Source organism: Puccinia triticina, chromosome 5A, assembly GCF_026914185.1.
Source record: "Puccinia triticina chromosome 5A, complete sequence".
Taxonomy (NCBI): Eukaryota; Fungi; Basidiomycota; class Pucciniomycetes; order Pucciniales; family Pucciniaceae; genus Puccinia; species Puccinia triticina.
Window position 1 is genome coordinate 2,298,562 of NC_070562.1, and position 11,300 is coordinate 2,309,861.

Below are 11,300 nucleotides of genomic sequence, written 5' to 3' on the forward strand. Positions count from 1 at the left end.
CTCAAGCTAATCATTGGTAAAACCTTCTATAGAAATACTTTTCTTTCGGCTTCATGCGGCCACGACGCATGCGTAAAACGCTGTTAGTTGTCAACAACAAACAAACAAGCTGCTTTTTCTCTTCATACTTTCTTTCTCATACATTCTATTTTTTGTCATTATTTTTCGTGTTTTTTTCAGTGTTTTGGATTATTGCTGAGTAACTATTTTGGTGCAGATAGAGATGATCTGCTGGATTTTTTTTGAGCGTAAGTCAAAAAAAAAGGAGGATGGCGATGAAGGAGAAATGAGGTTGGGGTTGGTTGATGAGCGCGCGTTAAATGGTCCTGGTGCTACTCTTTTAAGCATCCGAGAATCCCAAGCGGCGGTAGCAGACAGCAAGCGATTTGTCTTTCTTAGTCAAGCGGGTGGTTTTTGATCGGCCAACTCGAAGGATTTCTATTAAATTGTTGCATCGATAGGCTTTTGATTTTTATTGACAGGTGAGGAGTCTTTTGATGGTGGCGGACTAGCTAGCTCAACATATTAGACCGACGAGTCTTGCGTCCGTGGGGGATAAGATGCGCTGGCTGAGTGGGCGTTGGAGATTGCGGTTGTTGGGCGAAATGCTGGTGGATAGACTGGGTTGAATTGATCGAGCCCGCGGTACCGACGGAGTGCGACAAAGGCTGCCAGTTAGATCCTTGAGGGGAATCAGAAGGATCGCCAGCGATACTATCAGCTCTCCGTTTGCCGCTGAGACTACTGCTGCTGGCTTTCCGCTTGTAAACACGGCCGGCACTAGCCCGTTGAGCGGCAACTGAAGGATGAACTCTGCTTCCACCTGACTGGGACACACTCGAAGCACACGTCGGCGCAGGTGAGGCGGGATGATAACGAGAAGCATAGGGCGAGTCATTCGAGCCGTAGTAGGAGTAGGGTGTCGAACATGATGAAACGGGCAAGTAGCCACCAGAGCCATTGTAAGGCTGCTGTCGGGTAACCAGATCGAAAACTTCATCTGGTATATGGACATGACATTCACCAGCCAGGCGTGACTTGTGGCAACTGATTTTCAAGCCACCAAAGCTTGTCAATATGACATCCTGATCGACTGCGGCAAATAAGATTAGTTTGTAAAGAACGAACCTTTTAGCATGCTTCCACCAAAAGAGCTCGGGCACTTTGACTTCTTGCATCTTGACTCCTTCCATCGGGACCCACTTGTTACACTGATCATGGAGGGATGTAATGATATCAGCAGCCAATCGAGCATCATGATATATTAGAGGGAAGTTATTTACCTGGTGACATCGACCTTCTTTCAACTCGAGTTTTTCGTTTGCTGCCACATGACAGCGTTTGACAAGCCTGATTTCGACCGGTGGCGAAAATGGCAAGCCGTCGGCGTTGTTGATGCCGTGAAAAAAGCTCAGATGATACGAATAGCTGCTAACTTTCATCTTGAGCCACAACTCTGTGTCCCGACCTCCTCGATCTTTTGGTTCAGCACAGATGCAGCATAGGCCCAGCTTTTCGGCACCGACGCCTTTGACGTAACGAGGGGTGTATAAATCAAGATATCCATGCGCAGGAGTGTTGAAATTACTGTTTGGGGGAGTCTTCATAACCCGAATTTTGTAGGACTCGGCCTGTGACTTGATTGGTTCTCGGTCCCCAAAAGCACTGGATACATAGAATGATCGATAAAGGCGTGGAAAGTGGGGGTCGATCGGGACCTCTGGAGGGAACGTTCGACGGGTGAAGAATCCGGGCGGAGAGATCAGACTGGTTGCTTGAGTAGAAATCGAAAAGGAGCTCTTGGCGTCATCATCCATCATGGCACCACTACCATGAACCAATGAAGTGGCAGCACTGAAATGTGTCATACTCATTGGAGTAGAGACTGCGGATGTCTTGAAGTGAAATCGCCCGTTAAAACTGGTTTGCGGTTTACTAACTAGGCTGTAAAGAGAGAAAGTCGACTCCTGCCCAGGGGTAATATTAAGTGCCGACCCATCACCAGTGTTGGAACGTGAGGTACAAGTAGAGGCGCTAGTTGAGGCGGATACCGATATTAAACTTTGATTGTGACCCGTCGGGAATCCATAGCCAAGACTGGACGGCACAGAATGAGATTGGCCGTTACCGATACCGGAGGAATCGACGAGATGGTGGCCGTCTGTAAATCCGAACAACCATTTAGCAAAGTGACAATCAAAGACAGAAACTGATCAAGAGGTAAATGGTTGGAGGGCTAACCAGGATGTTGGGAAGAGATTGGGACTGAGGGTGGGTTTGGGTGGAAGCGTTGATCGTCTAGTTGAGCCTCCTCATTCATTTGACTCCGAGTTCTATACCTAGGCTCGTTGGGGGTTGGGGGTAGCTGTGGTGTTGGATCAGATGGATCGTTTGGCTGGGAATCAGCACGCGAGCTAGCGCCACCACGGCCACGTCTAAGAGACATCCCATGCTTTGGGGGTTCGTGGCGAGATAAGGTCAAAAGGATTGAAGCCGCATCTTCGGAGGGTGGATGATTTGGCTGGTCGGCAGAGTTAGGCTCCAAGTGGTGATTCGAGCTTGCCTTGCCTTTTTGGGGGGTTGTTCGTTTAGGGGCAGTAGCCCTGGTAGACTTCAAGGCATGTTGGGTCAACTGATTAGTATTTGGTTGGGGTTGTGAGTCTGTACCCGTGCCTGCCTGGGGTTGATTGCCTTGCGTATCGTGGATCACGCTATCCCGGGGGTTTTGGTTGATCTGGGCGGTCTTGAGCTCAGGGCTGTTCAAAAGGTGATGACTGTTACTCGGAAGTCCATCCTTACTACGATGAGAGTCGAAGGTAGACTGGATCCGTCGGGAATCCGCTGGGTGCTCGTCCTTGTTCAGCACTGATCGGAGATCCTGAGCAGAGCCAATCGAGGTTGAGTTCAAATGGCCGGCTGAGCGAGATGAGCCAAATTGAGAGGAAGAAAGACAGTCATAAAAAAATGGTTGGGCAGTCGAAGAATCGGAAAGTTGGCCTGGGGGTTTGGATTCAGCAGGATCGGGTTGATTGACGAGACGATGGACGAGGGAGCGTGTACGATACGGGGCAGTTGGTTGGTGGATGGCTTGACTCTTGGGAGCAGAGTCCGGACCAGTTGACGGTTGTGGATCCACGTCTTGGCGTTTATCCAAGGCGCTCGTCGGATTCGCATGGCCATTTTGGGGTGGCCACTGAGTCCATTGGGTTGAATCAAAGGGTTGATCGAATTGAGAGTTCTGAGGGTTTTGATGAAATTTTTCAACTACGCCTCGGAAAGAGCGATGAGCTTTGTGTGAAGCAAAAAAGGTATCTGAGGATGCTTAACAAAAATATGCACATGGAAACAGCAAACTGGGGTCAGTAAGACGGTCAATTGGAATGAAAGCGGTGATCGGAGTGAGGGGTTTATATTTTTTTTTGATGTTTTTTTTTTAAACTTACGTTCTGGGGCGATCTCACCGGGTGGGGCCATCATACACCTCTGATCGGAGGGCGAGAGAATCAGATGGTTATCATGGGGATGATAGGGAGTATCCGACGGGTGGTCGAGAGGGAATGGGTAAGGATGGTTGAGGAATCCAGCTGAGGGAGTCATGTGAGGATGATGGATGTCGTTCGGTTCATGAGTCGATCTGGTTGAGTCAGATTGAAGCTGTTCGTCCTGTCCTGGATGGGCCTGGTAGTGGTTGGGACAAGCGTGTGGGTGGTTGTTGCTGGGTGGCTGGCTGTCTGTGGGCTGGCATGATCGGGTTCGGATAGCAGCTGCAGACGTAGGCATTACGCGTGGTCACGCAAATTCCTCGACGACCTGTAGGGTTTTTGTACAGACACACACCACAGAAGAGTTAATCAGACATCGGAATGAGTTTGAGGTCGTGGGCGATTAAGATTAAGAAGGATAAAGCCAAGCGATCATTGGTGGATCAAGAGCAAAACAAACAGAAAGGGATTGGAGAGAAAGCACTTCGAGTGGGTTGTCCAGGCTGGACAGGGGGGCAAGCCTCGAGATTGGTTTAACCGAGAGAGATGGTATTTATGTGGGTGGTGATTTCTAGGGAGTCCAGAAAGAATCTCTTCTCATGGCGAGGCAGGCTGAGGCAGAACATACATACATCCCACTGCGCAGGAGGGGAGGGGGAGGCTAAGGATACATGGCCCGCAACTCAGGAGGCCAATCTTCAGGCGCGGACAGTGAAATTTACATACACCATAAATATGTTGTGCCTCGAGTCTCGACTGCAGCAGGAATAGTCACCCTTGCCGGTCTGATAAGCTCTGATATGGGATGGGGAGGAGAGGATGAGAGGATGAGAGTCTTGGAGCGGTATCGACAAGTCAGAGGGAGCTGGCGAGATGACTGGATGCGACAAAGAAAAGATGGGAAATGCGGTGGATGAGTGGCCTGCAGAGACTCATCTTATCGTGCTCCCCTCATAGAAATAAATATCAAGGTTTCCTGACCACCACCACGACGACAAACGAGTGGTGCTACGGCTCGGAACCCTGCCTCTGTCCAAAGGCAGAGATACAAATAGTGACGCATACAACCATCATAATCTTAAATCAGGCCAGACATAACAACCTGCGATGGTTACATTTGTCTCGCTGCATCCAGTCAGCCAAGAGCTAACATATTCGATAAGAACGCTGACCCCAGGGAAGATGGATATGGTGGGGTCGAGGGTGATCGAGCTTGGGTATGAGCTTTGCAGGACGCAGGAGGACGGTCAAGAGGAGAGGAATGGATGAGGATGGATGTCAAGAGGAGGAAGACTACATAGAGAAAAGAAGCAAACAAAATCTTATTCACAAACACCAGTGGCAGTGCTTTCTCTTCTCCGCTCGAGTGGTTTGTTTGCGAAAAATGGATTGGAGGAGCTCGGGATGGGGCTGAAAGACTTTATAGGCCCACAACAGCGCTTGCTTGAGTGCAAAAATCACCCCCAATCAAAAAATAAAATAATGATAAAGCATTAACACAAGGCCGAAGTGGACCGGAGACGAAGTTCTTCGAACACGAGCAGGAGATCCAGCCATCTCCATCCCCAAGGTCGAATACATACAAAGAACAACAACAACGATCCGTTGATTAAATACATATTTACTTACATGAAAACCAACCCATCCCATCCCAGCCATAGATAAGCCCCCACTCGGAGTTGATATGTATCCAGTTCATGCGGATGGAGTCTTATTTACGTTTGTAACACTCCAATCCATCTACAACTCCAAAAGGGCCTTATAATAGCCAGGGATACATACACAAACTTAAGGGAGTTCTGGCATGCATAACTGTATTTTGAGGAACATGCTATCAACAGGATATATCGACGGGTGGCTCCAGAAAAATTTTCATTTGCATGTTGTACATATCATGTAGGACTTGTAGGGCAGTTCACGTACTGCTGATTTTGACATCAGCAGGTAAACCGTTTATGATGGTTTGGCTTTATGCAGCTGAAAGCCGCAAGAATAACACGCAGCTGACTTGCACAAGCAAGGCAAATCAGTACGAGCATTCATGTTGACCGCCGCAACTTGGGCTGGGGAAGTATGCTGGGCCCGGGCATGTATGCGATGGCTCAGAGTGGGCAGCAGATTCTTGATGGGTTTGGGAGATTGCTATGTAAAGTGGGCTTTATTGATTTAATGGAGTTCTTCTGTTAAACGCCTACTATTCCAACTTCCATGGATGTATGAAGATTCAAGCATCACGAAGACGCTGAAGTCAGATGAAGTCTTGATTTTTGCGGTTAAAAATTTCACATGTCACGAAAAACACAGTATCTATGATACTCGGTTAGTTGCAACAAACAGGGCCTTATAGATGATAAGGAAGAAGAATTAGAGGAGTATAACATACATATCACACTCGCACTTGTATCTTACATAGCGACTAACACACAAACAAACAAACAAAAACGATATACAAATAAACAAGAAAAACGCAAAAGAAAACACTTCGCTAAGATAAGGAAAGAAAAGAAAAAGGCTGGAACTGTCACCAAACAAACAACCGTTTATCTACAGCCGCAGAGGAAGAGGACGAAGGGGCCGCTGGGTTAGGAGCGGGAGAAGGGTTCTGTCTCGAGTTCTTGCCACGATTGGTAGTAGAGTGAGTCGACCGATCAGTAGTATTAGGAGTAGTAGTCGCAGTATGAGAATAGATGGAAGGGCAGAGTCGTTGCGGATGATGATGCTGTTGTTGCTGTTGTTTCAGTTTCTCGTTGTAGCTTCGGATCCATTGCTTAGCTTGGGCCAGATCGGACGGATGAAGTTTCTGGGTCTTGATCTCGAACCGCTCGGCCCAATGAGAGAGATCCACCGTTTTGTCGACCGGCTCCTCTTCGTGATCATCTTCCCCTGAAGGAATGCTCTCCGACTTCCAATGTGAAGACGGTTTCGAATTCTGATGATGACGTTGGGTGTTTCCTCTTGAGGTAGGGGTGGAAGATGGCTGCTTGTCAGAAAAGAAGATCACCAGCTCGGTCTCTTGGTCCGACTGGGCATGAAGTTGATAATACAGAGCACATTGAAGCAAGGATCGATGTTCACGGGGCAGGTCGGTGCTGATCAAGGGCCGATAGTCGATTGGAGGATCTTGCTCTTGCTCTCCTTCTCTCAACCGTTCGCGTTCTTCATCCTCTGAGAGTTCTTTGATGAATGCTATACTGGCTACTTCTAGGGGAGGTGCAATGAATCTTTGACTCAGCTCTTCCCACCCGCTCTCATTTCCTGTACGCTGGGGGACAAAACACGCTTTATGGGCTGAGTCCGTCGAACTCTGTTTGCTCGAGGTTTGGAATTGTTTGTCTAACCAACACGTGGCTTCTCGGACTAATCCATGGATCGGTGGTGGTGAAGTCTTCAAGAAATCTAATTCAGAAACCACTGTTTCGATACAGGAACACGATGAAAGGGAAAAAAGAGATATTCATTTAGTTCATTTTCTAACAAAAATTGAGAAGAAATGCAATGTACCATCTAAGGGGATAACGATTTTATATTTTGCTTCGCGAACCCATTTTTTGAGAATCGGTAGAGCATGAATGAGCATGGAGGTATCGATAAGTTTGATAGGTACAGGTGTAGACGAATCAGATGAGGACGGGGTGGGATCGGTGCTGGAAACGGGTTGAAGCAGGGTTTTCTTCTTCGATTGATTCCTGTTAGGATGACTTGATTTAGTTTGATGACTGTGCTGAGTGCGAGGAGGAGGCTGATGGAGGTCTCTTCTGAAGCTTAAGTCGTCTAGGTTCCGCTCGAGTTGTTGTACCTTATGTTGCAGGAATGCGGCTCCCAAGGCTCTCGACATCTTTTCTCGGTCGGGTATGATGGGCAAGATGCTGGGTTGTGGCTTAGTTTTCGAGGAGCTTTGAACTGGTGGCTTGGCTGGCTGATCATTTTGCTGGTTGTCCATCGGACTGAGAAATGGAGAAGGAGAAGGTGAGGTGATGGTCAAAGGGCGGGGACAGCTGACCAACAACAGCGATGGGGATTACATACTGGGCTGGACAAAACTGGTCAGAAAGTGGAATAAATGGGGCAGAAATCATTGCATTCATTTTGATTCAACTCTGCTCCCCGGCGCCAGTGCGCGCCTTCGGGGCGCCAGCGGACCATTTTTTGGTAGGCGCCCGCTTTTTTTTTTTTTTTTTTTTTTTTTTTTTTTTAAAGTGCTATTGATTTCACATTCCGCACTATTTATCGAGCTAATTTTTGTATGTACAAACCCATACTTCTGTAAAGTAATAAGCTACGTCATGAAAAAATTGTGGCGTAATCAGAGACATGTGATACCGGATAGTGTGTGTATGTAGAGGTAAGAATTTAAGGGAAAAAAATAGGAGAAAGGGAAAAGTAAGAGATGAATAGAGAAGAGAAACTATCTATAAATGTGCCATCGATGAGAGAGATCATTGGTAAGACAAGTCTGAGGAAGGAAGTTTATGAGATCAAAAAGAAAAACAGGAGGGAGTATTTGCTTTGGAGTTCGGAAACCCCAGCCCTTCGTCCCATCCCACCATAGAATTTGAATCAGAGCGCTTCAAAGGGCCCCCGCAACCTTGCGCAAGCATCTGATAGAAAAAGGGGTTACTCAGGTTATCCCCCAATAACCCAAGGCCCGTCGGTCTTCCGGGATTCTGGGCTGAGGTCCCTAGTCCGCCGTCAACCTTACCACCCGGACGTGGCGGGTGCTAGTCGGGGGTCCCGATCCCCGCCCCGGATAGCCTTGAGGCAGCCTGATGCCGGAGAGCAATCTAATTTGTACCTCGCTTTGTCCTCCCACAACACCTCACAAGCATGCTTCGTTTCCCGACTTCGATTCCTCTCAGACCCGCCGAGTTTAATGAGTTTAAAGAAGCGATCCTCTCTCAGAAGGATTCTCAAGACACGGGACCAGCACCAGCCCAATCGTCGAGCGCCCAACCCAACTCAGTCGACCAAGCTGTCGAACGTGAGCGTAAGGAACTCCGTGAGCGCGCTCAGAAGTCGAAGGCCGAGCGTATCGGTCTCTGATTCGCAGCAGACATCCACCCGGCCAAACTCATCGATATCCAAGTCGGCCTTAGAAACTGGAAATATCAAGCAAAACGTAAAACTGGTAAGAAAAATCTAACTTTACTTCATTCTTAACAGGTAGAACCAGAAATACAATTCTGCCCGAGTATCTGAGAAGATTCCGAGATTGATCATTAATTGATTTGTATTTCAATGAAGGGTGAAAGAGAGCGGAGACATGGGAAAGTTTCAACAGCAACCAGGACATAAGCCAAGTTGTTCATGATAAACATCGCACTCGTAACAAAACATATTTTTACATCGGGGACGATGATATACATTCATTGAAGGATCGTTAGCTTTGGCGGCATTAACCGGATCACCATTACTTTTATAATTGGCCGGGGGCTGTTTGTTCATTTGCGTTTCTTTGTCGCAACCAAAGCATTTCAAAGTTTGATCTGGGAGACTGGATACCGATATATATTTTTTGCATAGATATCGCTCATCCGTTTTCTTCATGTGAGTACCAAACACAGGCCGATAGGAGAGAGAGAGAGAAACAGGCAAAGGATGTAATGGAAAATGGGTAAAACTGACGAATTAGCGTTCTCAATTGCTGACGGGAAATAGATGTCGATAACTTCTAGCCAGATGAGGCGAGCTGACGAAGGTCAAACCAAGACAAGACAGTTTGTAGGGATTTCGCAGTTTTTAGATCCACAGCGAGGGCAGATAAAGCCGGTCGACTGGAGCTTCGAATTGCATGCACAGAACGAATGGCTCGATGCATCCACTTGGTGTTCGTCATGGGTGATCTTATTTGGGAAGCCAATTTGGATAAGACTTGAGCTTTGCGTCTTCGGTCCGTTCGACGCCGACTTCGCGATCGGTGGAGGTGAAATCGCCTCAAGCAACAGCTAGTTGAAATGATGTTCATTCAAATTACGCCATATTGACCTAAAATTACGAAGTAAATGTCAATTTCAGAGGAAAGGCATCTCGAAAAGACATATCAGGCAGAGTCTGTTAAAACTGGCCTTGTGTGCATTTACAAATCTCCTTACAGATTCTGACCTCTGCAGCTAGACCGACCATGGAGACTCTCATTCTAGAAATACTGAATTCAAATAATCAGAGAATTGGGAGTCAGGTTTTCCTTTACAGCATCGAAGTCGGAGAAGATGGATAGATTGTAGATATAGCTTTTTGCAGACGTTTCCGGAAGTCAGGTCCCGATGATAATACCTTGGATTGACGTCCGATGTTTGAGAAGGGTAGATCACGATCAGACGCGCGAGTGGAGAAATGCGATGAAAGAAGAATGGTTACCAATCTTTCTCTAAGTTTTCAAGGGTTTTATTGATATCATCTGGATCACAAGTAGTAAGTGAGCCAAGATTACGAGTACCTCCCTTGAGCCATGTGATGGTAAATGTCTACAAAGATAGCATTGAGATCGAAGAAGGGCGGCTTTCAGCAAGGAATTAAAATGTATTTAAGATAAAGAAAGATTGACAAACTAACGCCAGACTAGCTCGAGCCATCTCTAATGAATTTTGCAATGAAGGTTCTCCAGAAGGAGTCAATTTCGCTTTATTGCTGAGTGCCTTATGATGATCCAATGGATTTCCTGTAGACCCACCATTAAAAGTACACAGGAAGATCAGAACGATATTTATCAGAAATTCTGGCAAAAGTTTACATGATGTTGAGGAATAAGAACAAAAGATTGTATAGAAGTTGAAGATTAACCTGATAAACCACTCAACCTGTCGGCAATTGCGTCCTTCGTGATCAGGATACATACTTGACTGATTGGATTCCGATCGAAGAACTCTGTGACGAATTCCTATAAAATGTCGAGGGAGAGGTAGAAAGAATTATTCAGTCGGCCATTATGAGGAAGATTTTCATCATCAAAAGTTGGAGGAAATGAACTCAATACCTTGGCATAATCAAGCGACATATCCAGTCGGTTCCGCCGAAGGTCGCGATCGGTCATGGCGAGCGAAACATCTATTATCGAACAGAGATGCCTGATGATCTCGCGTTGAATCGAAGTGGTATCACGTATGACTCTGTTGAGGATGAAATAAATAAATAAATAAACCTGGGTCATGAGTTATCCTCACCTAGTTGGCTATGGAGCTGGTTCTCACCTCCACCGTTTGTTTGCAATCAGTTGGTTGACCGCACTTTCGAGACTGCCAGATTCGTCTTCCCAGGAGTATCCTTCTCCGTCTTTGCTGGGGTAGGCTGTTGCGTTCTTCTTGTGCTTCTTCTGCGGGCCGGCAGCCTTGGCCCGATCTGTCTGAGCTCCTTTCGCTTTTCGGTCCGCCCTTGCTGCCGTGCCGGGTATCCAATCGCCATCCGGGTCTTCTTCCGAGCGACCCACGTGCGCGTAATAAGGAAGAGTTCGCGGTGGAGATGCCCTGGGCCCGGTCGACAAGCCCGCGTGACAGGTGCTCGCTCTGAACACTGTGACAGCCCGCCTGCAAGTGTAACAGAACACATCAACACCCACATTCGCAAGCATGGTAAGTTGTTGTGCAAAAAAGGGAATAGGACGTACGGCAAGAACTGAGGACTCATCTTTATCTCATCCGATCAAATTGTAGTTGATATTCTCAGTCTTCAAGACTCTAACCGGACAAGAAGTGACGATTGAACTCAAGAACGATTTGGCCATTCAAGGCACTTTACCTAGCGTGGATCAGTTGAGTACAACAAACGCTTCTATGATCGGTATAAATTAATCGTATATATCGGTCACCTAACTTAACTGAGTCCCAC

General features: G+C 47.1%; 4 protein-coding genes across 4 annotated transcripts; 1 reads left to right on the forward strand and 3 right to left on the reverse strand.

The window, feature by feature from the left end:
- Window positions 1-512: 512 nt before the first annotated feature.
- On the reverse strand, window positions 513-3,780 carry PtA15_5A283 (uncharacterized protein; the record flags this gene model as incomplete). Its single annotated transcript, XM_053169027.1, has 5 exons — window positions 513-1,047; window positions 1,129-1,211; window positions 1,284-2,161; window positions 2,242-3,321; window positions 3,444-3,780. 5 exons carry the CDS (start codon window positions 3,778-3,780, stop codon window positions 513-515), a joined length of 2,913 nt encoding a protein of 970 aa, XP_053020265.1.
- A 2,223-nt stretch (window positions 3,781-6,003) lies between these two features.
- On the reverse strand, window positions 6,004-7,422 carry PtA15_5A284 (uncharacterized protein; the record flags this gene model as incomplete). The annotated part of the gene is made up of 3 exons (XM_053169028.1): window positions 6,004-6,096; window positions 6,328-6,893; window positions 6,984-7,422. 3 exons carry the CDS (start codon window positions 7,420-7,422, stop codon window positions 6,004-6,006), a joined length of 1,098 nt encoding a protein of 365 aa, XP_053020266.1.
- An 884-nt stretch (window positions 7,423-8,306) lies between these two features.
- On the forward strand, window positions 8,307-8,695 carry PtA15_5A285 (uncharacterized protein; the record flags this gene model as incomplete). Its single annotated transcript, XM_053169029.1, has 2 exons — window positions 8,307-8,514; window positions 8,643-8,695. The coding sequence occupies 2 exons, from the start codon at window positions 8,307-8,309 to the stop codon at window positions 8,693-8,695; spliced, it is 261 nt and encodes an 86-aa protein (XP_053020267.1).
- Window positions 8,696-9,846: 1,151 nt separating this feature from the next.
- PtA15_5A286 (uncharacterized protein) lies at window positions 9,847-11,099 on the reverse strand (the record flags this gene model as incomplete). Its single annotated transcript, XM_053169030.1, has 6 exons — window positions 9,847-9,943; window positions 10,032-10,137; window positions 10,260-10,356; window positions 10,453-10,585; window positions 10,667-10,999; window positions 11,080-11,099. The coding sequence occupies 6 exons, from the start codon at window positions 11,097-11,099 to the stop codon at window positions 9,847-9,849; spliced, it is 786 nt and encodes a 261-aa protein (XP_053020268.1).
- Between the last annotated feature and the right edge of the window lie 201 nt (window positions 11,100-11,300).